Source organism: Tachyglossus aculeatus, chromosome 16, assembly GCF_015852505.1.
Source record: "Tachyglossus aculeatus isolate mTacAcu1 chromosome 16, mTacAcu1.pri, whole genome shotgun sequence".
Classification (NCBI taxonomy): domain Eukaryota; kingdom Metazoa; phylum Chordata; class Mammalia; order Monotremata; family Tachyglossidae; genus Tachyglossus; species Tachyglossus aculeatus.
Window position 1 is genome coordinate 5,282,300 of NC_052081.1, and position 27,665 is coordinate 5,309,964.

The 27,665-nt window shown below is 50.1% G+C and overlaps 2 protein-coding genes and 1 non-coding gene across 4 annotated transcripts in view; 2 read left to right on the top strand and 1 right to left on the bottom strand.

Annotated features, from left to right (window-relative positions):
* The first annotated feature begins 489 nt into the window (after positions 1 to 489).
* ATP1B1 (ATPase Na+/K+ transporting subunit beta 1) lies at positions 490 to 25,484 on the top strand. The gene is made up of 6 exons (XM_038757530.1): positions 490 to 622; positions 6,402 to 6,530; positions 16,921 to 17,076; positions 19,005 to 19,189; positions 21,899 to 21,979; positions 23,990 to 25,484. The coding sequence occupies exons 1-6, from the start codon at positions 526 to 528 to the stop codon at positions 24,254 to 24,256; spliced, it is 915 nt and encodes a 304-aa protein (XP_038613458.1). The 5' UTR covers positions 490 to 525; the 3' UTR covers positions 24,257 to 25,484.
* Positions 23,465 to 23,572, top strand: LOC119938861. Its single transcript, XR_005454558.1, has one exon. It is a non-coding gene; the product is annotated as a U6 spliceosomal RNA (small nuclear RNA).
* Positions 25,291 to 27,665, bottom strand: part of NME7 (NME/NM23 family member 7) — a 151,485-nt gene continuing 149,110 nt past the window's right edge. For both annotated transcript variants that reach the window (XM_038757528.1, XM_038757529.1), the window contains exon 12: positions 25,291 to 25,582. In XM_038757528.1, the coding sequence (XP_038613456.1) occupies positions 25,550 to 25,582 (33 nt within the window). In that variant the 3' untranslated portion in view covers positions 25,291 to 25,549. The remainder of the gene's footprint in view (positions 25,583 to 27,665) is intronic.

A 27,665-nucleotide genomic window follows, 5' to 3' on the forward strand; every position in this document is an offset into this window, starting at 1 on the left:
CTGATGATGACTCCAAAGCCCGGGCTGGCACACGGTCCGCGCTCCGTTGATTGACGGATGGATGGGTCGGAGCGGCAGGCCCCGCCCCTCCCTCCCTCCGATTGGTGGGCCCCGGCGAGGCGAGGTAGGCCCCGCCCCTCCCGCGCTCTGATTGGGCGGGGGCCCGCCCGCCGGCCCTCCGATTGGCCGGCCGGCCGCGCGGGGGGCGGGGCCGGCGGGGCGGCTATATAGTAGCGGTGGGGGGCTGGGGGAGACGCTTCGGTCGCGCCGCGGACCGTCCGTCCGTCCCGCTGTCCCGCTTTTGCAGGGGTGCGGGCGGGGGGCGGCGTGGGCCGGCGGCACCGGCACCTGCCGCCGTCGCCTACAGAGCCCGGGAGCCACTTGGGCGTCCAGTACAGTCCTCCCCGGGCTCCCTCCCAGGACCCCCCGGGAGGGCCCGGGCGAGCCTTTTGAAAGGGCCCCGGGAGAGGCCCCCCCCTCCCCCTCCCCCTCCCCAGCATCCCCGTTATCCCCAGCATCCCCATCATGGCTCGGGGAAAAGCCAAGGAAGACGGCGGCTGGAAGAAATTCATCTGGAATTCGGAGAAGAAGGAGTTTTTGGGGCGCACCGGAGGCAGCTGGTGTGAGTATCCCCTAATCAATGAATCAATCAGTGTGCGGAGCACTGGGCTAAGCGCTTGGGAAGTCCAAGTTGGCCGCACATCCAGACGGTCCCTCCCCAACAGCGGGCTCGCAGCTTAAAAGGGGGAGACAGACAACAAAACCAACCATGCTAACGAAATAACAAATACAATTGATAGGTACAAGTAAAATAAATGAATAAATGCCATTCTGGGCGCCCCCCTGGGGTCCCGCCGCTGGCCTTGGTTCTGCTTGGGACTGATAATATGCTGATGATAATGGCCTTTATTAAGCGCTTGCTGTGTGCGAAGGACTGTTCTAAGCGCTGGGGTGGTTGCAAGAGTGATCGGGTGGTCTAATAATATAATAATAATGGCTTTTATTAAGCGCTTACTATGTGCGAAGGACTGTTCTAAGCGCTGGGGTGGTTGCAAGAGTGATCGGGTGGTCTAATAATATAATAATAATGGCTTTTATTAAGCGCTTACTATGTGCGAAGGACTGTTCTAAGCGCTGGGGAGGTTACAAGGTGATTGGGTGGTCTATTATCATAATAATGGCATTTATTTAGCGGTTACTATGTGCGAAGGACTGTTCTAAGCGCCGGGGTGGTTACAAGGTGATCGGGTGGTCTAATAATGCAAGGTGATCGGGTGGTCTAATAATATCATGATAATGGCCTTTATTAAGCGCTTACTGTGTGCGAAGGACTGTTCTAAGCGCTGGGGTGGTTACAAGGTGATCGGGTGGTCTAATAATATAATGATAATGGCCTTTATTAAGCGCTTACTGTGTGCAAAGGACTGTTCTAAGCGCTGGGGAGGTTACAAGGTGATTGGGTGGTCTATTATAATAATAATGGCATTTATTAAGCGCTTACTATGTGCGAAGGACTGTTCTAAGCGCTGGGGTGGTTACAAGGTGATCGGGTGGTCTAATAATGCAAGGTGATCGGGTGGTCTAATAATATAATGATAATGGCCTTTTTTTAAGCGCTTACTATGTGCGAAGGACTGTTCTAAGTGCTGGGGTGGTTACAAGGTGATGGGGTGGTCTAATAATATAATAATAATGGCTTTTATTAAGCGCTTACTATGTGCGAAAGACTGTTCTAAGCGCTGGGGAGGTTACAAGGTGATCGGGTGGCCCCCCCCGTGGGGCTCACAGTCTTCATCCCCATTTTAGAGATGAGGGAACTGAGGCCCAGAGAAGTGAAGTGACTCGCCCGGAGTCACACAGCTGACAATTGGCGGAGCTGGGAATCCGCAGTGCGCTGCAGGTTCTGCAGCCCTCCCTTGCGGAATTGGGGGGGGGAGGGGGCACAGAGGGAGGAGGACTGCATGCAAGCGGCGGAGTCATTCATTCCTTCAGTCGTATTTAGTGAGCGCCTAGTGTGTGCAGAGCACTGTACTAAGCGCTGGGGAAGTCCAAGTTGGCAACATATAGAGAGTCCGCCGCATGACCCCCGCAGTCGTCGGCGGATCCCCCCCCATCTCCGTTTGATGGGGTGGGCTTGCCACCTAGTAAGCGCCCAGAACAGTGCTTGGCGCATAGTAAGCGCTTAACAGATGCCATCCTTATTACTATTAACGAATGCCATCGTTATTATTATTCCTTATTACTATTAACGAATGCCATCGTTATTATTATTATGTCCAAGCGCTTTGAGGTGGATATTGGATGCCCCTTCCCCCTCAACTTTCCAGCCCTCGCATAGGCCGGGATTCGGTAGCTATCAATCAATCAATTGTATTTATTGAGCGCTTACTGTGTGCAGAGCACTGTACTAAGCGCTTGGGAAGTCCAAGTGGGCAACATATAGAGACAGTCCTTACCCAACGGTGGGCTCACAGTCTAAAAGGGGGAGACAGACAACAAAACCAAACGTACAAACAAAATAAAATAAATAGAATAGATATGTACAAGCGATGGGGATCAAGGTGTATGTGTCCGCAGTTTTATTTTGTCCTCGACTCTCAGTTGCACCAGAGGGGAAAAGAGGGGGGAAGGACTGCCCCTCCCTGCCCAGTCTTCACGGTCCAAAGCCCACCTAGTGACTCCCCCCTTTGCCCCCCAATAACCACTCAACGTTTCCCCCCAAGGGGATTTGGGCGAGCTCCCGGGCAGAGGTGGATGTTTTGCCCGGCTGGGACGGGAGGCTGGTTGGTGCTGTGGTTTTGTTGGTTTGGAAGGGGACGGGCAGGGCCAGTATTATCTTTTGGCTTTTGGGTTGCACTGCGGGTCGGGGGGAACCGACTGTTCGGGGGGTGGTGAGGGAGAGTTTCCTCTGAAAATGTAGAAATCTCCCCCTTTACCATTGGGAAAAGGTGACATGTGGGGTTTTTTGGGGGGGAAAGGTCATTCTGAAGGGCAGTGTGTAGTCAAATCTGTAAGAGTCGTGACTGCGGCCGGGAAGAAGGGAGGGAGGGAACTCCCCCCCTCCTGCATCACTTCCCCCCCCCTTCCTCCTCATCCTCATCATCACCACCACCAGCAGCCCCCTGGGGAGGGGGGAAAGGGGGCGGGCAGAGCCACGGAGCGATGCAGTATTTCTGGGATGAGAGGCAGCCGGATGAGTCAGGGAAACAAGGTGTCTGGCTGACATTTTGGGATTGAAGCAGCCACCAGAAGATCCCGGTTAGAAGGGGACGCATATGACCCCGGCTCAACCTAAACCCTCCCCCCAACCCCCCCAGGACTGCCCAGAGCCCGGCGGGAATCCGCCTCTCTTGGCAGCAAAGGGTTAATAATGCATCACACCTCAAGGTTAGTCAAGGTGACTAGGCCCGGTCAAGGTGAAGCCCGGGGGGCCCCCACGGAGGCGGTGGGGGGCCGTTTTGGGGGTCGGTTGGGTGTGATGCCCCCCTGCCTTGGTCATTTTGACTTGGGTTTGGAGGAAGAAGGGGCAGGGGGCTGCGGCGGGGGAAGGAAGCAAGAGGGAGCCTGGAGAGCTCCCTGCGAGGACCATCTCCTAGCAACTGATTGTAACCCCAGCTGGGCTGCTGGAGATGCATCGCTGCTGCTGCAGCCGCTGCAAGGGTGGCCTGTGTCCTCTGCCACACCACACCACACCGTACACGCCTGCCCACACTCGAAGCGCACCGAAACACCCTTTCCTTCACAGCCTTCTAGTGTTTTATTTACCCCCTCAATCCCATTTCAGGATTCATCCCAGAATAGTATTTGCTTTAAGAGGAAGCCGGGGTCTGGAAGGGCCAAATGGGTCCGCAGCCCCAGTGTAAGGCAGACCCTGTGAATTGGGGCATCCAGTAGGGTGGGCGATGTAGCCGCTTGGGTGCGGCCACCGTTTTCTAGGGGGCGGCTCGTAGAGGAACTGCCTATTTCTTCAAAATAGGTCTGCCCCCCAACCCATTCATTCATTCAATCAATCGTATTTATTGAGCGCTTACTGTGTGCAGAGCACACAGACCCCCATCTTCTGCCCCCCAAAGCATCCGTGGGAGCTGGAAGGGATGGCCCCCACGAGCCCAGAAACGGGGGCAAAGCCCCTCATCGAAGCGAGAGCTAAACCCGGATGCCCTTGGCCAGAGGGCGGCATGCCCTTGGCTCTCCTCACCTTGCTACTGTGATTTTTTTTTTTTCCTGGGATGGATGAGGAAGCCTTCTGGCAGCTGTGGAAAACCCAGGGATGGGCACGGCGGAAGGGCCATTAAACCACTCTGAACTTTCCCCACTTTTTATCTGCATTAATCAAATCACACACCAGGCCGTTTGGGCCGAGGTCGAGAGGCTTTATTACGGCAGCAAGGCCAATCAGGGGGTTAGAGTTATTCACCCTCTTGAAGGGCATTGGATTTTTCAGAAGCTTCCCCTGGCCAATCCTCCACTGTATTAATCAGCCCCCTACCAGGTTTTTCCTTGGCAGATATTGTCCCCGCAGATCTCAGAGCCAACGGTCTGATTGGCCCTATCTCTTTCTAAGGAGATAATAATTGAATGTCTGCTGGTGTAGCCTGTGGGCCTGGAAATGTGACCCGGGGCAAGCTACTTTGCGCACAGAGTAGGAGGGATCGTGTGCCTTTGGAGGTGCGGCTTCAGCATTAGTCGTCTGTCACGGGAACCACCGTAAGGTCCCTGTTGAAGACGGGGGAGAGAGAAATCAAAGACGACGCCTCTGCAGCATGTAGATTTCTCCCCGGGTTTTGTTGCACCAACTCCTCCGTCGTGCCTCGCCTCGTAGGAGCAGGCGCTGGAAAATTTTTTCCAAATCTTTCTTGACGTCACTGCCATTTGCCTACTGCTGCCTGGAGACGGGGACACTGCCCTTAACCCTTGCAGAGCCGTCACTGGGAGGGAGCCGCAGATTGTGCAGTGCAGCACTGGCTTGGGCTGCGGCCTTTCCTCCTTCGCCTCCTTCTTTCCCTTTGTTTCTGGGGGAGAGGGAAGGAACAGGGATGGAGAGAGTTGGGGGATCTGAATCTGTCCCAGACCCAAAGGCTTTCAAAAAAACGACTCTTTGGGAAGCATTTATTGGTCTAAATTGAGCTTACTTTCCTAGCCTGGGGGTTGTCAGATTCCTGTGGCTTCTTCCCCCACCCCTCCCTCTCCTTCCTTTTGTTCATTTGACTTTTCAGATGAGGCTTTGTTTAAATAAACCATCAGCTAGATTGTAAGCTCCTGGAGGGCAGGATTCGCTCCAGGTAACTCCCGTTGTACTCTCCCAAGCACTCAGTCCAGTGCTCTGCACACAGCAAGTGCTCGCTGCTCTCGTGTGCTGCACGGAGGAAGCGCTTGAAAAACACTATTGATTAACGCCTCCAAGACCCTTTGAGGTCCCAAAGGGCTCTGCTGAAACCCCCTGGGGTTTTCTGCTTTCCACTTGTTAGCAGCGTCTGGTTTCCCTATTTGGATGGGGGCCTTTAGGCGTGGCGATGCCTGGTACAGCATGTTACTGTGCAGCTAATCGGGGGAGATAATCCCTGTAAACCAGTAACTGATAGCCTCCTTGCAGTTGGTGGCCTCCTCTGTCCTCTGACCCCGGTACCCCGGTGGGAATAAGGGAGGCGTGGAGTCGGTCATCCGGCCTGCTGCGTCCCACGCTTTCATTCACCGACCGGGTAGAAGGCTCCCACCTCCATTCCTGACGGATTTCTTTTGGCCTTTGGATTTTGGCCCTCGGAAACCAGGGAAACGGTTCCCCCTGGACGGCGGCCCAGCAGCAGGGCAGGGAACCAAAGGGGACCCCGGCATCCGCCCTGGGTTCGATCTGTTTCCCCTGGCGCCGAAAGGTCCGGGAAGCTCTCCGGGGCCCGTGATTTCCCACAACGACAAGCCATGCGGCGCTGGGGCAGCCACCTTCCATAAATCCACGGCCTAAAATACACAAGATCTAACAGCACCGCTACAGGGCATTTCTCAGCCGCTGAGGACAAGGGGCAAAGCCAGGGAACGGTCTGTCTCACCCCCATTCTGTGGCAGGAGGGATACTGTCTGGGGGTCCATCGGATTGTTGTATTTCTTGAGCACCTGCCTGGTGCAGAGCACTGTATTGGGACCAGTGATGGGTTCTGTGTCACTTTGGTTCGACTGGACTGTTTTCCCCTCTTGCACCCTAAGCCGGCTTGGCAGGGGGTGGCTTTTGGCATCGCCGGCCCCACTGCAGAGCCTCTGAGCCCTGATTTGCTCCCGTCGGTCCCCAGCCCATTGCTCAGGCGGTGGGAGCAGGGAAGACAGGGAGGAGCATCACTGTGGACAGGTCGGTGTCCCAAGCCCGGGACTGCGTCAAAGTCTTTTATGGACCCTTCTGTTCTCTCTTGCAGTTAAGATCCTCCTGTTCTACCTGATCTTCTATGGCTGCCTCGCCGGCATCTTCATCGGAACCATCCAGGTGATGCTGCTCACCATCAGTGAGTTTGAGCCCAAATATCAGGACCGAGTGGCTCCTCCAGGTAACAGACCCACAGAGCGGCCGGTTCTTTTCTCGGGGGTTCGGGGGTCAGTCGAAAGCGCTGATTTGGGTTTTTCTCTTTTAAGTGGTCTCTGAGAAGGAGGGAAAACGCTTCCTTCCTGGCATGCTGCCCTCTCTGCAATGCATACATATCTCCCGGTGGGGGTGGAGGGGCGCGGAAGAGTTTGGAGCAGCCATTTTGAAGCAACGAAGGGGCCTTCCTCTGAGCCCCAAGGGTCTCAGAAACCAGTTTTACCATTTTAGAACCTTCTTTAAAAGAAGAAGACGGTATTTCTCTACAGCCTAGCAAGCTGAGGGACCCATAGGGCTGGGCTCTGGTTTTCGGTCCTAATCTTTTCTGTCTCTGAATCAGTCCTTGCACTTCTTGCCTTGGGTTACCTGTGCGTCCCATGCCAACTTGGTGAGGAGGTGGGCCTAGAAACGCTTGAAAGGAGGACATTTTTTTCTACAAGACCCAAAGCGACTTTTTTATCCACCATTTTGATCTCGTGGGAGCCGAATGATCTCTGTCGAGTGCCGAATCCCAACTTGACTGGATCCCCCACAGTTCACCCATCGAGGCCATTAAGGCAAGGGACTTCAACCCCCTTAGGTGGGGAGTGGGCAGAATGAATCAGCAAAGGAACCGGCTGAATTTCCACGCCTGGCTCCTGGTACAATCCCGTGGTGGGAGTGTCCGGGAGAGGAAGGGGTGGAGTCTCAACCCCCCCGCTTTTCCCACATTACAAATGACCTTGAGGCAGCCCGGCGTTGGTATGCCGATGATCCGTCCTTCTCCTCTTTCTGTGGAAAACTCTTCAGGCGCCTTTAATATCGTTGGCATTTCCGGGCCATCGGGAAGCTCACCGTGAGATAATATGGCACATTGCCTGGACCAGCCCTGCCATGACTGTGATTCCTAGGAGTCGGGGGGGAAAGGCCAGAAGGGCAACAGGAAGCGGGGAAAACAGAGACCCTCTGCTGAGGAAAGAGCACAGGTGGAAAGGGTCTCTGTATCTCCCCAGGTAACCAAGCGAGGAGGCAGAGTGGAGGCCACAGTTCACCTTGCCTCAATTTTTCTCAGAATATCCCATTTTCGCATCCTCAAGGGAAAAATCCCTAAATGTCCCTTGGAGGGTGGGGGACTTGGTAGGGTGAAAAGAAACCGCAGTGCAAGGAGAGGCCTAAACTAACGACCTAAGTCCCAAAAGCCAAGCACCTCAAGGAAATAGGCCTTCCTCCTTTTAGATTTCCTAGCGGGGTGATTACTCTTGCTCCATCTCCATGCCTTTTCTGTCAGCATTTTCAGTTCAGTAATGACACTTTAACCGCTCATGAGGGTCAAGGCCAAGTTGACCCTAAAGTTAAGTAATTGATTTAAAAAAAAATCCTAAGCAAGGCAGTAAAAAAAAAAAAAGCCATGGAAGGTATCACACCCCCATCCTGCCGCACACCTTTACAAATTTTCCTCTCTCTAGACATGCCACCTTTTCAAATGATCTTTGACCAAGACCCACTGTCGGGAGTTGGCCATCCATAGTCATCTGAATCCTAATGAAGTTTCATTTTTCTCTTAAGCTTCCCTTCCCCCACCAGGTCCTCAGCACCTAAATTTAGTGTCTCCACAGGAGTTGGGCTGACCTAACAAACCCTCACCCCCTCCCCTTCAAAGGAATGACGATGGCTCATAGTGGAAATATGCCTGCCAGTCCCAGGGGCTGAGTCAGGGTCTCTGTCCTTTTTCTATTCCTCCCTGTCCATCAGCTTCCCTACTTCTACCTCGTTCTACGGGCTGGAACCTCATTCACACAAAGAGAAGCAGCATGGCCCAGTGGGTAGAGCACGGGCCTGGGAATCGGAGGACATGGGGCGAGAACCGTGTTCCACCTGAATAGTTTGTATCTCCCCCAGCGCTGAGTACGGTGCCTGGCACATAGTAAGCACTCGCACCATAAAAAAGATAGAAAGAAAGGAGGATGTCCCAGCAACGGCCACTCTCACGCAGTGCTGTTGTGCACCAACCCGAAGGAGCACCAGCAGGAGTTGAGCAAGGCAAGGTCATCCCTGGGTGCCCGGGAGAAGGCCTTTTTCATACCATCCTTCGGCAGCTTTCAGAGAATCCCAGCCTGGCATCCTCCCTTGTCCTCACTGCCCTCCAAACCCCATGGGATTCATTGCCCGTAGGTGACGGAGAGCTGATTTTTCAGCTTCCAGTCCGGTTCTGCGGCTGGGCTCGAAAGCATTTATGGAGACCTCCGTGCATTGTGTCATTACAGAGTAACCATAGACATCAAGTGCCTTCTTGGCTTGTATAACAGCGAATGAGGATTTTATGCCCGCGAATATTTGGTAACCGGATCCCCTTTAAGCAGCTGGGAGTGAGCGAGCATGACCAAATTAAGCAATGGTCATCACCAAGTGCCTTTCGGATTGGCTTTTGTCTGTAGCGGCCGAAATGCCGTACGACACCCTGGAAACGGGCCGGATTACCTGGATTATAAAACGGGACTTGAAAGGGTGTGTTTGGGGAGGGCAGTGACAGGTCCAGTTGCTTAGAGCTAAGTGGTAGAGTTGGTGGGGTGTGGGGTAAGGGGTGACCTTCCCAATCTGTGTTGCTGTTGCAGCCGTGCCCACCTCCCCGGGCCTGGTGAAAATACCTGCTACGGCTGGGTCGCTTCCCCCGGCCCATATCGTTTATGGAATCGATAACGGCAGACACGCAAAGATTAGAAACAATAGAGGGGACACAATAGATAACACAGACACAACAAATTCAAATCCCAGTTCTGTTTCAGTGCCACTCTGAACCCCCCGGATCAGATCCCCCTTGGAATTGTCCGAACTGCGCCACGTGCCGCTTTGATCTGATCGGGCTTGTCCGAAGCTCCTGTTTCTTATCCAAAGGCCGGAGCCCGACCCTGCTTTTGTAAAATAAAGAAACCAAAGAGGGAAGAGACGTAGGCGGAGATTCGAAAGTGGTCCCTGCCCCTTGGAGGCTGGTTCCCCTTCTGCCTGGGAGGGAAGGGGATGCTGATGGAAAAGAGAAACCTTCATTATGGAGGTCGATTGGCTTCCTCTACCTGGTGTAGGGGTGGTGAAATAAAGTGAAGGTCACTACATGTTGGTGGGTGGATCCAGGAGAGATTCGAAGCTCGTTAGCTTCTTGTGAAGCAGGTGACCATTTGTTCCCCTGGGCTTTCCTCGGCCTCTTTTAAGTGTGCTGAGAAGCTGGCACTGGCTGACTTCAGTAAGTGGCTAGAACCCATTTTAGAAGGACAACATTCTTAGCATACTGTGGGCATAGTAACCAGAGTCAGTGCGGGTGGAAGGGGGTGGGGGTGTGGGATAGGGAGATTAGCAGATTGTAACGGAGCCAGCATTTAGGGTCTAAATGAGTTCCACCTTGTGGATTACATTTTGGTGGAGAGGTTCATGAGGTTGACGCCCTGTCAGGTTTGAGCTGAGGTCCCTGAAGACCTTCGCAGGGCAGCCACACAATTGTCCGAACGTGACGCTAAATTTTAAATTCGTACCTGGCCCAAGACAGGAATAGAAGATTTCTAGGTGTATCTTCCCTCTGAATTACCAAAAAGGTAATAACTGATTCTTGAATTTAACATCGATCAGTCAGGAATGAGAGAGGACCACCGCTTCCCTTCTCTTTCCTACCCCCTCCACCCCAACACTCCCACCTTGTGAAGCTCTTTCCCTTGAATTTCAAAAGGCAGTGAGTCAGGCCCAGAATTTCAGGGAGGGGGAATAGTTAGTCACATCCGTGCTACCGTGGAGCTGAGGTCTCAGTCGACCCTGACTACCTTAGGGAGCAGCCCGGCCCGGTAGCTGGACAGAGGGCTCCAAGCAGGGCAACGGGGTCTAAATCTTGGCTGGCCCCAGTATGAAAGCAGAAGCAAGGTCATCCTTGGGTCACACCAACCATCCGTCTAGTCCGCTGTTCTTTCTCTGTCAGGGATAACAGGGTACTTGGGAGGAACCATGGAAGGGAGGGCCGCCTTGTCATTCCATCTTAATGCTTCAAGATGGACCACCTGATCTCTCTAGCTTTTCCCTCTACATCGCTACTAACCCAATATAGACTGCTCACCCTGTTTTATTGCTTGGAACCAAATAATCCCACTCCACTGGGCTCTCTGCTTCTCTGTCTATAGACAGCAAGCCTCTTTGCCCTTATTTTCGGCAGGCGGAGACAGCTGCCTCTACTCGGCCTGAAGGGACTTTAAGAAAGAGGTCCCTGCCTCTTTTAAATCATTTCTTGCCCCTTTCTTCCCTAACCTGCCTCCCAGAAAAACAAAAGGCTGTGTTAGCTCCAGGATTTATCTATTTTGTGAGGGATGCTACAAACATATCTGGCGTGGGGCCATCAGATAAATCCTAGCTGAAGTTAGTAAGTTGCCAAAAATGCTACAAGAATCCCTTACCCCACTTTTGCCGCATCCTCCTCCTAAAACGTGGCAGACCAGATTTCTCAGCCAGAACGACGGGATCCCACCACCCTCCTGACTGGGTAGAGGATCCCGCCACATTCGTCTCGTCCTGGGGGCCGGGGGAGAGAATGGGGAAGCGTATTCCAGGGGAGTCAGGTAGGGAACGATCACTTCATGGATTGAAACAAATAAAATGTGTCTTGTATTCTGCTCTTCAGTTTGGAAGGTAACGTGGTCATGATTGAATTCTTCTCTCGACTGAAAAGATCTTAGGAGTGGCTTATTTTTGTGGTTTTTTCATGCACAGAAGGGTGTGCTCTATAATTAAGTCACCTGAGGGTGTAGTGTTACCTCATAGTGTCCTTAGAACCATTCAGACTGGAACCTACAAGCAGCATGGCCTAGTGGAAAGAGCACGGTTCCGGGAGTCAGAGGACCTGGGTTCTAATCCTGCCTCTGCCACTTGTCTGCTGTGTGACCCTGGGCAAGTCACCTCAGTTCCTCAGTTAACTCATCTGTAAAAAAGGGCTTAAATCTTACTCCCTCTTACTTAATTGTGAGCCCCATGTGGGACAGGGACTGTCCAACCTGATTAACCTGTATTTAACCCAATGCTTAGTACAGTGCATGGCACATAGTAAGCCCTTAACAAGTGCCAAAATGATAATTATTACTGAAGACCGTTTCTCAGACCAGTTATGTGTGAAACAACCGGGGCCAGTAACAGCACCACTATTCTTCCTCCTCCTCCTCGTAATAATAATAATACTTTTTTAAAAATTGTGGTATTAAGTGGTTATTAACACTAAATGCTAGGGTAAGCAAGATAAGCAAGTTGGAAGCAGCCCCTGTCCCACATTAGGCTCACAGTCCAAGGGAGAAGGAAAGTATGAGCAGATCTTACAAAGAAAATGGTGAGAAATAGATTCAAATGGCAGCAAGGAGGATTTCCCCCTTTTAGACTGTGAGCCCACTGTTGGGTAGGGACTGTCTCTATATGTTGCCAATTTGTACTTCCCAAGCACTTAGTACAGTGCTCTGCACATAATAAGTGCTCAATAAATACGATTGATGATGATGATGATTTAGGTTGGAGATACGAAATCATTTTCTAGCGATTAGGGTGATGGATGACAACTCCTGGAAAGCTTTAAAAATAGGATGGAGGCTCATCTGTCTGGAATCAGTGGGCCCAGCCTGGAGGCAGGGAGATGGACTAGATGACCTCTTAAAGGGCCTTCCTGATCCATGGATTCTAAGGCAGCCAAATCCCAGATTAGGGCTGGAACAGCCAGTGGGATAGGCAAAGCTATGGGCTGCTGGAAGGAAGACCAAAATCTCCTAAAGGATGTGATGTTCATTCCGTTGTTGGGTAGGGACAGTCTCTATATGTTGCCAACTTGTACTTCCCAAGCGTTTAGTACAGTGCTCTGCACGCAGTAAGTGCTCAATAAATACAATTGAATGAATTGCACAAAGTGACTGAAGAAGCACAGAACATGAGTTTTGCTGAAAGTTATAAATAACTAGAAAAGGTCTGAAAGAAATACTTTTCACCTTGCCTGCAAAATATTATAAGTCACTGAAAACATTGTGTATGTGTAGTGAATGTCTAACAGAGACGCAAAATCCACGTGCAGATCATTTTAAAAGGAAATTGAAGTTACCGGGCAAAAAGCTCAGAGCCCAAGGGATAGCCAGATATTATTAGTAATTATTAGCTGTTAATGGTTAGCTCCTAATACATCAATAGCTCCAATAATAGTTATTGCGGCCTTGCTATTATGTATGAAGGCTTTTGTTTTTCTTATGGAGGGAGGGGGCTATGGGAAAAGAGTTTGCCCACTAGAATTTTCATTAACAATATTAAAGTGTCGCCACATCGTATATTAAATTATCAGGCTTCCGTAATCCCGTTTTGGTCTAAAGCAATATGAAGTAAACTGCGCTCTGACCGTACGACCTCTCATTTAAAAGAGGTTGTTGCTGAATCAAGCTAACTATAAATAACGGGCGCCCACCTGGCATAAAAAGTCTCCAGGATTTATTTGTTGAATAGGATGGAGTTCAACTCTGCGTGGTTTCAGAGAAGGGGGCAGGAGGAGGAGCGGATAGCAGATCCAGTGACCATATAGTTGCCATGAGTTTAGTGGCCCAATGTAGTAAAATCTCCATTGAGCATCAATCAGATGCCCAAACTTCTGGGCTTTTTCAATGCAGCTCAAGTCAACGGGGTTGAAAAAAAGTCTGAGCGAAGCTGTAACAGCACATGATTTAACCCAGTTCAACTTCTGGGGATTCTGACCAGGGAAAAGGTTAGCTAAGCTTCCTGGAATAAAACTTGAAACCAACTGCTGATTGGGTATTCTGCTATCTTTGGCTCCCAGGAGTTACTGGTGGGAACAAAGCTCAGCCTTGTCCGAGGTGGTGAGTGGCACTTTGAGAAGGGACCTGTGGAGATGTGGGGACGGGGGTGGGGGGAGGCAAGGGGCTTCCAGCCTGGCTGGGCACGGACCGTTACTTGTAGACGAAAGTCGGTCAGCGGAAGTTGCTGAACCAAATCCCATTCCCGTCTACTTCTCCTTTCAATTTGGGCGATCGATGTGAAATGATGAACCGAGAATGAAACGGACATCTGTGCCCGCCGTGTGGTCAGAGAGCAGTCACGAGCCACCTGAATTCGTCTTCCTGTGACTTTGAGGCAATTGTTTTGATTCCAGGCATTTGAAATCTGGTGCAAATCTCCCCAGAGAGTTATTTGTGGATGCTACGGAACCGCGACATGAGGGAAACCCTCAATCTAAATATCCCCTTTCCTCAAGCACTCTTCCCTCAACATCCCTGCCTCCTTTCCAGACACGTACGTCGCATCTCATCGCAGCCCCCTGCCATCTTGTTTAAATGATTCCTGTGAAGTGGAATTTTCCTCGGTGTTCAGAATGGCAGCCCAAAGCCCGCCTCCTCTCCTAGTTCAAATGCCCCTGTGACCGGAAAGCTGTCTGCACTCGTCGGGGTGTGAATCAGCTTCACCGGCTGCTAGGACAGGGAATGCTGTAAAATGCCAGCGGAGGAGAGGAAAGAGAGACAGAGGCACACAGAGACAGGTGGGGGAGAGAGAGAGATACGGGGGGGAAGAGACAGAGGAGAAGACTGTGGAGCTGGTCACGAGAGTGAGCAACTCCGCAGAACGCACCGGGAGAGATAAGGCTAAGAGTAGCCACTGCCTGGGGACTGCCTTTTCCTCTGATCACTTGGCAGCCTGTGAAGGGGTTGCCTGCGTACGTGTTCTTTCACTCACCCTCTTCCATGAGTGATTAGAGAACAGTCAAGTTATGCGACCCTAGTGATACGCCTAAACAGTTCCCGCTAGGAGCGGTGGATGATTGCAGTAGGTATTTCAGAATACTACAATATCCTGAAGTAGCTGTGGGTTTGCCATTCAGAGCCACGATTCTCACATCAGGTCACCTTGGATTCCACATCCTAGCGAAGACCGGAACCTAACCCAAGTCGCATTTTTCTGCTCCGCAAAGGACAGAAGAGAGAAAATTCAGAGCGCGATTGGAAGGAGGTGGAGATAACCAGATTTCCCCTGTTTTATCCCTCTATAATCTAGACTGTCATTGGGATCTGGGAAAGGTCACTGGGGATGGGGTCTTCCAGGCCAAATTCATGCCCTTGTGAGTCCCAAAGCTTTGGTCAGACTCCCCACCTTGCTTCAGCCTGGCCTAGCTGAGAGAGCCCAGGCTTGGGAGTCGGAGGACCTGAGTTCTAGTCCCAGCTCCGCCACGTGCCTGCTGTATGACTTAACTTCCTGTGCCTCAGTTTCCTCATTTGTAAAATGGGGATTCGATACCTATTCTCCGTCTTATTTAGACGGTGAATCCCGTGGGGTATGGGGACTGTGTTCGACCTGATTATCATATATCTTCCCCAGGGCTTAGTACAGAGCCTGGCACATAATAAGCATTTAACACATTCCACAATTATTATTTTACCACCTTTGCAGCCTGCCGGCCCAGTTGGGTGAAGACCAGTGGTAGGATTTTGGTTGCAGACAACCAGACACTGTCACTTTATTTTTTCCAACTTGCCTCTCCCTTCCCTGTTCTTCCAACACTTTTCTCTTGAGAGTTGCTGCCCAGAGCACAAATGACAAGATCCAGTTTCCATCCTTGCCACCTCCCCGCTGGTCCCGTCTCGCATACGCTCCCTCCCAACGCACATGCTCTCAGCAAGATCATCTGGTTCCACCCACCCACGGGCCCGATCTAGCACGAGCTCTTAAAATGGCCCCCGGCCCATTCCTCAGTTTCCCCAGGGAGTGGAAAAGCGAATAGTGTGAATGAGTTATCAGCCCATCAATGGTTGGTATTTACTGAGTGCGTGCTTTGGGCAGAACACTGTGCTGAGCGCTTGGGAGGGGGTGGCGATACAATCCGGTTGGTAGACACGGATTCCCTACCTTCCAGGAGCTTATGGACTAACTTGAATGGGTTTTGAGGAGAGTTCTGTGGGAGTCGTCACTTTTGAGTTGTCGTGGCGACTAGACGTGGCTTTCTACTGTCCCCTCCACCCCACATCCAGTGGGCTGAGCGGGTCATTCTCCTTCAGGTGTGGCAAGAGGAGAGAGTGGAGTGAAAGGGAGAGGGGAAGAGGAGGTATGAGTTTATGCTGACACCTTTGCCCTCAGTCCTTCTGCACTGGATGGGAGAAGGGTATTTTTTAACTAAGCTTTTTCTCTGGGAGAACTGGAGTCGGCATTAGTTTTTCCATTTTTCTCCGGGTGACTCCGAGGCCCGTAACAAGGTCATTGCTGGGCACCAGTGCGAACCAGGATTAGAACTTGGGAGCTAATGACTCCAGATTTTCAGTCACCAGACATTATTCTTTAGATTCCTTCCAGGCATCCTCAATTGTTTCACTTAATCAGACATTTGGAGAGTTCCAGGAGGATCACAGAGGCAGAGTTTGGGGAGGATAATGAACTAGGGAATGAATTTCCACTAGGAAGGAAGTGTGGCCCAGTGGAAATCAATCGATCAATCAATCAATCGTATTTATTGAGCGCTTACTGTGTGCAGAGCATTGTACTAAGTGCTTGGGAAGTACAAGTTGGCAACATATAGAGACAGTCCCTACCCAGCAGTGGGCTCACAGTCTAAAAAGGGGGAGAGAGAGAACAAAACCAAACATACTAACAAAATAAAATAAATAGAATAGATATGCACAAGTAAAATAAATAAATAGAGTAATAAATATGTACAAACATTTACATATATACAGGTGCTGGGGGGAAGGGAAGGAGGTAAGATGGGGGGATGGAGAGGAGGACGAGGGGGAATGGAGAGGGGGATGAGGGGGAATGGAGAGGGGGACGAGGGGGAAAGACCCTGGGCCTGGGTGCCAGAGGAACTGAGTTCTAATCCCGGCTCAGCCACTCATCTGCTGTGTGATCTTGGGGCAGTCACCTCACTTCCCCGTCTTGGCTACCTCATCGGTAAAGTGAGGATTAAGACCGAACCCCAGCTGGGACATGGACTGTGAACAGTCTGATTAGCTTGTATCTTCCCTGGTGCTTAATACAGCGCTTGGCACCTAGTAAGCACTTAACAAATACCATTAAAAAAACCCCCAACCAAAATGTCGGGGACTTAAGCTTCAGGGCTCTCTCTACTTGTGCTTTGTCCCGTGACTGGAATCTATTAATTCCCAATAGTTTACTTCTCCTCTCCTGGTAACTGAAGTACTCTACTACCCTTGTGAGTGACTGTGGGAAGGTCCGAGGAGATTTCTCTGTTCTGCCCACTGAACCATGAAATTCCAGAGGCTGGACAGGAAGATTTGGATGGGGGTGATCTTAGCGTATCCACCTCTGAAAGGCTGTTGTACCTCCCTCCTCCTGTTCACTAATCCCCCCACCCCCCCCGACTCTGTGCTCTCTTCAAGGATTGACCCAGGTCCCGCAGATCATAAAGACTGAAATTTCCTTTTCGGCCAACAACCCGCAAAGCTACCATGAGTACGTCAACGGCCTTCAGCGGTTTCTGACGAAATATGACGATGCCGTTCAGAATAACAATATGGACTTTGAAGACTGCCAGAGTAAGTGTCATTCTAGGCTCTGAGGTGGGCGGCCTAGCTTTGAAATCATTTTCCTTCCAGGGCCTCACTCCATGAGGCTGCTCTTGCCTAGGGTAGGGTTCTCGATCAATCAGTTGATCAATAGAATTGATTGAACATCTACTGTGTGCAGAGCCCTGTATTAAGAGCTTGGGGGAGTGTAATAGAATTAGAAGACCTGATCCTGCCCTCAAGGAGCTTACAGCCTGGCCTAGTGGAAAGATCACGGTCCTAGGAGTCAGAGGACCTGGGTTCTAATCCCCGTTCTGCCACTTATCTGCTGGGAAAGTCACAACTTCTCTTCCTCAGTTCTGTAAAATGGGAATTCAATATCCGTTCTCCCTGCTTAGATTGTGAACTCTGTGTGGGACAGGGACTGTGCTTGACCTGATTATCTGGGATCTTGCCCAGCGCATAGAACAATGTTTGGCACATAGTAAGCATATAACAATTATTATTATCATTATACCCCAGCAAGGGGGAGACAGATACAGTGGATGGTTGTGAGTGTGTCAACGTGAAAGTGGTGCCAAAGCCCTGAGGTAGTAGTTGGGGAGATTTGCCCTTGGAAGAAAGAAAATAAATCAAAGGCTCAGAATTTTGGCTGGCCAGAAGAATGTAGGTTTTCCCAGGTGGTTTAGCTACCTCGAGGAAAAACCTACAAGGTTGGAAACCCAGTATCTGTGCTGCTTAAGTTATCACTGAATCCCAGGATTTGAGTTAACCATTTCCTCACGATTGGGTTATAATCCATTCAAGTCTAAGCCTCTTGAAGGCAGGGAGCTTGTCTTTTGGTTCTGAGGTAGTGCTCTTCCAAGAGATTAATACAGGGCTGTGCACAAAGGAGTTCAATAAATACCATTGATGATGACGAAATGGACCAATCTAACATTAAAGAGAAAAGAGATCTTTCTGGGCAAACACCTGTTTTTGTTAAGAGGTCAGAGCACACCTTTGCTGTAAAATTCCTGCCAAACACCGAATTCAGTGTTTATGTGGCTAAGATATGCTGTTGGATCTACCTACGGGAGATGTGACTAAACAAAATGACAAAATGTGTGTTTCATGGGGACAAAGCCTCATCACTCAATAATAATAATAATGGTATTTGTTAAGCGCTACGTGCCAAGCACTATTCTAAGCACTGGGGGAGATTACAAGGTAATCAGGTTGTCCCATGCGGGGCTCACAGTCTTAATCCCCATTTTACAGATGAGGGAACTGAGGCACAGAGAAGTGAAGTGAATTGCCCAAAGTCACACAGCTGACAAGTGGCAGAGCCGGCATTAGAACCCACGACCTCTGACTCCCAAGCCCGGGCTCTTGCCACGGAGCCATGCTGCTTCTCCATCAATCAATAAATCATAATGAATAAATAAATCATAAATCAATCATCATTCAGAGACTCAAATGCCTCTGATTGATGATTGATTTATTGAGTGATGAGGCTAAATTTTGGCAAAATGAAGAATGGCAAGAACTGAAGGGGGAAAACAGCACTCTTAGCAAGTGATGCATTCCCTGCGCACAGAGAGCTTCTACTCAATTGTTCAATCAGTCCATGGTGTCTAATAAATGCTTACTATGTGCAGAGCACTGTACTAATCACTTGGGAGAGGACAACAGAGAAAGTGGATTAATGGAGATTAATTACTTAGTCTATGAGCCCCATGTGGGACAGGGACTCTGTCCGACCTGATTTTTGTATCTACTCCAGCTCTTAGAACAGTGCTTGACTCATAGTAAGTACTTAATATAAGCATAATCACCATTTTATTATTAGTAGTAGTAATAATTGGCCCATTCGAGCAAGGTGGGTTGGAGCAGGAGGGAGAAGTGGATTCTCCATTCTTGGTGAAGCTCAGCGAATGACTGTTGTGGTGCTGGTTAATTGACACCTGCATTTTCAGGTACCCCAAGTGACTACATACTGCGGGGAGCAATTAGCGATGAACAAGGGAAGAAGAAATCCTGCCGGTTTAGGCGCGAGTGGCTGGGAAACTGCTCTGGATTGAATGACACGTCTTTCGGCTACAAAGAGGGCAAACCGTGCATCATTATAAAACTCAACCGAATTCTGGGCTTCAAACCTAAGGTGAGTAGACGTTTCAAGGGCTGATCGGCCTGAAAGAGCGTCGATAAAGTGCTCGGTTCCCTCAGCTTCCTTCCTTCCCCCATCAAAGACAGAGCCCAGGATGGCTGCGTCCTTGGAAAGAGGGATAGGTGACTAGATGGACAATTACTCTCCCCCCGTTCAAAGCCTTACTGAAGGCACATCTCCAAGAGGCCATCCCTGACTAAGCCCCCCTTTCCTCTTCTCCCACTTCCTCCTGCATCACTCTCACTCCCGACTCCGCCACATGTCCGCCGTGTGACCTTGGGCAAGTCACTTAACTTCTCCGAGCCTCAGTTACCTCATCTGTAAAATGGGGATTAAGACTGTGAGCCCCGCGTGGGGCAACCTGATCACCTTGTATCCCCCCCCAGTGCTTAGAACAGTGCTTTGCACATAGTAAGCGCTTACTAAATGCCATCATTATTGTTGCCAAATTGTACTTCCCAAGCGCTTAGTACAGTGCTCTGCACACAGTAAGCGCTCAATAAATACGATTGATTATGATGATCATTATTATTATTATTATTTATTCATCCCCCCCCCTCCCAGCCCCACGCCACTTAGGTCCATATCCATCATTTATTTCTATTAATGTCTGACTCCCCCGCAGTAGATTGTAAGTTCGTTGTGGGCGGGGAGGGTATCCGTTTATTACTGTATTGTACTTTCCCAAGCATTCAGTACAGCGCTCTGTACCCACTAGGTGCTCAATAAATAGGATTGAATGAATAAATGGAGCTCTCTCTGGTGGTGAGGGGGTCAGGACACAGGTGTGGGAAGCAACCGGCAAACTCTTTCGGAAAGATTCCCGAAAGATTTCGCAGGTTCCCTGGGCCCTGCAGACGGGGGGGTCTTCCCCAGGCCGAACAGTGCTTTCAGAGCAACCAAAATGGAGAGACACAAAGTCCCGCTCCTACTACCCCCTCTTATCATCATCATCATCAATCGTATTTATTGAGCACTTACTATGTGCAGAGCACTGTACTAAGCGCTTGGGAAGTACAAATTGGCAACGTATAGAGACAGTCCCTACCCAACAGTGGGCTCACAGTCTAAAAGGGGGAGACAGAGAACAAAACCAAACATACTAACAAAATAAAATAAATAGAATAGATGTGTACAAATAAAATAAACAAATAAATAAGAGAGGCCCACACGTTGTCTCTGTCCTCCAGGCAAACTCTTTTGGAAAGATTCCCGAAAGATTTCGCAGGTTCCCTGGGCCCTGCAGACGGGGGGGTCTTCCCCAGGCCGAACAGTGCTTTCAGAGCAACCAAAATGAAGAGACACAAAGTCCCGCTACTACTACCCCCTCTTATCATCATCATCATCATCAATCGTATTTATTGAGCGCTTCCTATGTGCAGAGCACTGTACTAAGCACTTGGGAAGTACAAATTGGCAACATATAGAGACAGTCCCTACCCAACAGTGGGCTCACAGTCTGAAAGGGGGAGACAGAGAACAAAACCAAACATACTAACAAAATAAAATGAATAGAATAGATATGTACAAATAAAATAAATAAATAAATAAGAGAGGCCCACACGTTGTCTCTATCCTCCAGGACAGGGCTGGAAAACTCCGCATCTTGTCTGGACCAAACCGGGCATCACCTTTGCGGCCCTGTTGCTCCCAGCCCGGGCCCTTGGATCTGGGCTCCTGTCCAGTGAAGCATCTCCACGTCCCTCAGAAACCTGAACCCAAGAGGGCGTGGGGCTCTTTGTCAGGCAGTTAGTAGTATTTATTGAGCGCTTACTGTGTGCAGAGCACTGTAATCAATCAATCAATCTGTCAATCGTATTTATTGAGTGCTTACTGTGTGCAGAGCACTGTACTAAGCACTTGGGAAGTACAAGTTGGCAACATAGAGAGACAGTCCCTACCCAACAGTGGGCTCACAGTCTAAAAGGGGGAGACAGAGAACAAAACCAAACATACTAACAAAATAAAATAAATAGAATAGATATGTACGAGTAAAATAAATAGAGTAATAAATATATACAAACATATATACAGGTGCTGTGGGGAAGGGAAGGAGGTAAGATGGAGAGGGGGACGAGGGGGAGAGGAAGGAAGGGGCTCAGTCTGGGAAGGCCTTCTGGAGGAGGTGAGCTCTCAGTAGGGCCTTGAAGGGAACCGCTGTACTGAGCGGTTGGGAGAGTCCAGTAGAACAATAAACAGACACATTCCCTTCCACGTCTGGTTCTCTCGGGCATGGCTGATGGCCATCGATTGCCTGTTTTGTAGTTTGGTAACAGTTGTCACGGTGACATCATGGTGTGCTTTCCTGACTATGCTGAATTCCCCAGTTGTTCTGATTGGGGGCTCGGTGGAAAAAGAAGGGACCAGCTCCAGTGTCTGCCGAGCGGTTCAGCCTGAGCCCCGCACTGGTTCTGGGACAATTTAGGATGGAGTCACTTTCTGAGAAAACCCTAATAAATAACAGGTGAAGCGCAGTGCCTCTGACCCATTGGTGACATAAGTGCAGCCACTCACTGGCTCACTACTCACTACAGACTGCATTTCCCCAGGAGTGGCTTCATCATCATCATCACCATCAATCGTATTTATTGAAGGCTTACTGTGTGCAGAGCACTGTACTAAGCACTTGGGAAGGACAGGGACAGGAGCAGAAAATGCCATCCTGTTGGTTGTCTCAACATGCTCTGTGGGTTTTCTTTTCAGCCGCCCAAAAACGACTCCCTGGACAAGGACATCACGATCAAATTACATCAGTACGTCCTGCCTGTCCATTGTGCTGGCAAGGTAAGGAGAAGTCCGGTGTGCTTTGGGGGTCAGTGCGGCGGTTGCAGTGGTTTGTGGTTGGTTTTGTTGCCAATAAAACAACTCAAGCCGCGTCTCTGGGGCCGAGACCTGCCTCTCGGACACGATCTCTTCTTGGCCCTTGCCCTCCTCCAAATTCTAGCCTCGGGATCACCCTTTCAGCCACACCCGTCTTTGCTACTGGGATTTCCCACTCTCTGGAAGCCCCCACAGAGCTGAACTCGGCTGAATTTCAATCCGGCAGGAGGTGTGCAGGGTGTCGAGAGCGGGGAAACAGTAGGAGGGCTTCTGTCCGGAGGTCTGCCCTCAGACAACCCCCTTCCGAGCCCGTAGAAAAGACGGGAATAGCAACAAGCTGCTATTCCACTGAGCTGAACCGGAAGGGAGCGACAAGAACAGGAGAGAGCTTGGGGCTCCGATCATCATCATTATCAATCGTATTTATTGAGCGCTTACTATGTGCAGAGCACTGTACTAAGCGCTTGGGAAGTACAAATTGGCAACATCTAGAGACAGTCCCTACCCAACAGTGGGCTCACAGTCTAAAAGGGGGAGACAGAGAACAAAACCAAACATACTAACAAAATAAAATAGAATAGATATGTACAAGCAAAATAAATAAATAGAGTAATAAATATGTACAAACATAGATGCATATATACAGGTGCTGTGGGGAAGGGAAGGAGGTAAGATGGGGGGGATGGAGAGGGGGACGAGGGGGAGAGGAAGGAAGGGGCTCAGTCTGGGAAGGAGCTGAGAGGATGGCCCAGCAAGATGCCTCGTGCTTCCTAACTGAACCGAGGAAGTATGAAGCTTCTGCAGCCGGGGTAAAGAAAGTGCAGCGTCTGTTGGCGGGGAATGGGTCTGTTTACTGTTGTATTGTCCTCTCCCAAGCGCTTAGTACAGTGTTTGGCACACAGTAAGCGCTTAATAAATACATCGAATGAATGAAAGTGAAGCAGCACGGCCTAGAGGTTAGAGTGGGCTGGGAGTCAGAAGGACATGGGTTCTAATCCCAGTTCCACCATTTGTCTGCTACGTGACCCTGGGCAAGTCACTTCACTTCTGATGGGCATCAGGAATTTGTACTTCCCAAGCGCCTAGTACAGTGCTCTGCACATAGTAAGCGCTCAATAAATACGATTGATGATGATCAGGAATTCCTCTCTCTCTAAAAAGGCAGGAGAGAATCCTCCATCCCCCTTTTAAAAAACAAACAAATGGTATTTAAGCACTTACTATGTGCCAAGCACCGTTCTAAGCGCTGGGGTAGATGAGAAGGAGCGTGGCTCAGGTGGAAAGAGCCCGGGCTTTGGAGTCAGGGGTCGTGGGTTCAAATCCCGGCTCCGCCAACTGTCAGCTGCGTGACTTTGGGCAAGTCGCTTCACTTCTCTGCGCCTCAGTTACCTCATCTGGAAAATGGGGGATGAAGACCGTGAGAGTCCCATGGGACGACCTGATTGTCTTGTGATCGGCCTCGGCAGCACGTATACTAAAACTGGAACGATACAGAGGAAATTAGCATGGCCCCTGCGCAAGGATGACACGCAAATTCGTGAAGTGTTCCATATTTTTGCAAGCGCTTAGTACAGTGCTCTGCACACAGTAAGCGCTCAATAAATACGATTGATTGATTGTAACCTCCCCAGCGCTTAGAACGGTGCTTTGCACATAGTAAGCGCTTAATAAATGCCATCATTATTACAAGCTAATCGGGGCGACACAGGTGCTTTGCACATAGTAAGTGCTTAATAAATGCCGTCGTTATTACAAGCTAATCGGGGCGACACAGTCCCTGTCCCACGCGGGGCTCACAGTCTTCATCCCCGTTTTCAAAGGAGGGAACCGTGGCCCAGAGAGGCGAAGCGACCTGCCCCACGGCACCCAGGAGACAAGCGGCGGGGTGGGATTAGAACCCAGGTCCTCCCGCGGCCGTAGCCACTGGGCCCCGGGGCCGCTGCGCCGGTCTAACCGTTTCCGCCTCTCCTCCAGAGAGAAGAGGATAAAGAGAGGGTCGGGACCGTGGAGTACTACGGGTTGGGGGGCTACGCTGGCTTCCCCCTCCACTTCTACCCCTACTACGGCAAGCTCCTCCAACCTAACTACCTGCAGCCCTTGCTGGCGGTCCAGTTCACCAACCTGACCACGGACACCGAAGTGCGCATCGAGTGCAAGGCGTACGGGGAGAACTTCGACTACAGCGAAAAAGACCGTTTTCAGGGACGCTTTGATGTAAAATTTGACATAAAGAGCAGCTGATCGCCAGCACGACCCCCCTCCCCGCCCCCGCCCCCCCCCCCCCGCTCTAGCCATTTAAAAAGTTGAAAAAAAAAATGATAAAAAACAAAAAAACCTACTAGTCTTGAACAAACTGTTATACGTATGGGACCTACACTTAATCTATATGCTTTACACTAGCTTTCTGCATTTATTAGGTTAGAATGTAAATTTCAAGTGTAGCAATAGCAACGAAATATTTATTCTACTGTAAATGACAAAAGAAAAAAACGAGAAAAAATTGAGCCTTGGGAACGCGCCCATTTTTACTGTAAATTATGATTCCATAACTGACTTGTAGTAAGCCGTGTTTCTGGCCCCTAAGTATAGCTGCCTTGTGTATTTGATTTAGTGTACAGTACTCTAGGTGCATACTCCGGTCATTTTTCAAGCCATGTTTTATCGTATCTGTTTTCTACTTTACGTGAGCGAAGTTTGCTGTCCAAGGTGTAAATACTCGGTGGGAATAAAACTGGCATGGAATCCTTTTCTCGTTCTGCTCTTTCCGAGAGGAAGGCCCGCGCGTGAGCCGATCTCACCCACACTCCATAGGGCCTTTTTCCCGTGACGTAAGGTTTATTTGGTTTGATTTTTTCCTTCTCTTCTGGGGCCGGGGGTGGGGCCGGGGGTCTGGGTGGGGGAGGGAGGGGAGGAACTGCCTGTTGACTTTTCAGTAAAGCTAAAGAAACATGGTGATGGCTTGTATTGTGCTTCGTATTGGATGCTCTGTCTCTCCCCATCTCCCCCTCCCGATCTCCGCCGTCCAGCGAGCCGTCCCTTTGGGCCAGAGGACCTGGCTCGGGGCTGGGGGCTTACCTTGGGTGGCAGGGCGGGTCCTTTTCGCTTTGTACATTTTCTTTTCCTTTCCCTCTGGAGGCATCACCCGCTGGTGCTTGTGTCTTTATGAATGTTTTAACCATTTTCATGGTGGAAGAATTTTATATTTATGCAGTTGTACAATTTTATTTTTTTTTTCTGCAAGAGAAAGTGTAATGTATGAAATAAAACCAAAGTCACTTGTTTGAAAATAGATCTTTATTTTGAACTTTATAAAAAGCAATGCAGTCCCCCCTAGACTGGTGTTAAATGTCGTCTGAAGTGCAAAAATCTCTGTTCTAACATATGTAATAATTGCCAGGAGTACAGTGCTCTTGTTGATCTTGTATTCAGTCAGGTTAAAACATTGGACAATAAATGAATGAACACATTACTGCAGTGTGTGAGATCTGCTCTTGGGGGGCTGGGTCCTACCGGCAAACGTTTGGTCTCCCGGGCTCAGTTGTCCAGGATCTTGAAGAAATACTGCACCTGAAAAGACAAGATGGGTGCCTTCTCATCATCATCAATCGTATTTATTGAGCGCTTACTGTGTGCAGAGCACTGGACTAAGCGCTTGGGAAGTACAAATTGGAAGTACAGTTGCCTTCTAGATACCGTGTTCGTTCCCCCGGGGGTCCCGCGTCGGCCTCTAGTCGTGAGGACCCCCGATCTCTACCTTCCGGGAGAACGGGGCCACTAGAGAAGCGGCATGGCTCAGTAGGAGAGAGCCCGGGCTTTGGAGTCAGAGGTCATGGGTTCAAATCCCGGCTCCACCAATTGTCAGCTGTGTGACTTTGGGCAAGTCACTTCACTTCTCTGGGCCTCAGTTACCTCATCTGGAAAATGGGGATTAAATCCGTGAGCCCCACAAGGGACAACCTGATCACCTTGGAACCTCCCCAGCGCTTAGAACGGTGCTTTGCACACAGTAAGTGATTAATAAATGCCATCATTAGTATTATTATTATTACTAGGTGCTTGGTGGAATGCAACTGCAACCTAAAAATGATTCCTGTGGCATAATGTGCTGAGCACTGAGCTCAGCGCTGCGGTAGACACGCTTCAATCAGATCATACATGTACCTGTCTCCCATGAGAAGCAGCGTGGCCTAGTGGATGGAGCCTGGGCCTGGGATAATAATTATAATAATTATGGCATTTATTAAGCGCTTACTATGTGCAAGCACTGTTCTAAGCGCTGGGGAGGTTACAAGGTGATCAGGTTGTCCCACTGGGGGCTCACAATCTTAATCCCCATTTTGCAGATGAGGTAACTGAGGCCCAGAGAAGTTAAGTGACTTGCCCAAAGTCACACAGCCGACAATTGGCGGAGCCAGGATTTGAACCCATGACCTCTGACTCCATAGCCCGGGCTCTTTCCACTGAGCCACGCTGCTTCTCCTTCTGGGAGACAGAAGGACCTGGGTTCTCATCCCGCCTCCACCACTTTGCTGTGTTACCATGGGCAAGTCACTTCACTTCTCCATGCCTCAGTTACCTCATCTGTAAAATGGGGATTAAGAGTGTGAGCCTCATGTGGGACAGGGACTCTGTCCAACCCCGTTTGCTTGTATCTACCCCAGCGCTTAGAACAGTGCCCGGCACAGAGTAAGCGCTTAACAAACACCACAATTATTATCAGAGAAGTAGAGTGGCTCAGCGGAAAGAGCCCGGGCTTTGGAGTCAGAGGTCACGGGTTCAAATCCCGGCTCTGCCACTTAGCTGTGTGACTTTGGGCAAGTCACTTAGCTTCTCTGTGCCTCAGTTACCTCATCTGTAAAATGGGGATTAAGACTGTGAGCCCCCCGTGGGACAACCTGATCACCTTGTAACCTCCCCAGTGCTCAGAACAGTGCTTTGCACATAGTAAGCGCTTAATAAATGCCATCATTATTATTATTACATGGGATGTCCGGTTGGATGGGGGAGGGAAAACATCTACTCTGGTCTAAGGGGGAGGGAAAACCCTGGGATAACTGAAACCTAGGGAAGTGACTTTGATTTGGGGGGGGGGGGGGGAGTATATGTTGCCAATTTGTACTTCCCAAGCGCTTAGTACAGTGCTCTGCACATAGTAAGCGCTCAATAAATACGATTGATGATGATGATGATGATAAGTACTCAATATGGGCCTAAGCACTGTTCTAAGCGCTGGGGTAGAGACAAGTTTTATCAGGTTGGACACAGTCCCTGCACCACACGGGGCTCACAGTCTTAAACTGGAGGGAGGAGGATTTAATCTCCACTAACAGATGAGGTAAAGGAGGCACAGAGACGTTAAGTGACTTGCCCAAGGTCACCCAGCGAACAACTGGCAGAACCAGGATTAGAACCCAGGCCCACGCCCTTTCTACTAGACCACGCTGCTTCTCATCAAAAGACCTTAAAGATGAGGTTGGAAATGTCACCTTCCGACCAACACCTGGGGTAGAACGAATGAATTTAGGGATCCTGTGACACACAGTACACCCTCCATTAAAGCCAGGCTGAAAAGCGGGTCAACAGCTTCTCGTTAAAGTTGGAGGGAAGGGGAAGCCGGCTGAAAACATTTGCTCCATCTTTCTGGAAAGCA

Bases quoted from the DNA above. Each gene is read 5' to 3' on its own strand.
- ATP1B1 (XM_038757530.1), top strand. From the start codon at position 526: ATGGCTCGGGGAAAAGCCAAGGAAGACGGCGGCTGGAAGAAATTCATC. The intron at 6,531-16,920 runs GTAACAGACCCA...GCTCTCTTCAAG, and splicing joins GGACCGAGTGGCTCCTCCAG to GATTGACCCAGGTCCCGCAG. The intron at 19,190-21,898 runs GTGAGTAGACGT...TTTTCTTTTCAG, and splicing joins TTCTGGGCTTCAAACCTAAG to CCGCCCAAAAACGACTCCCT.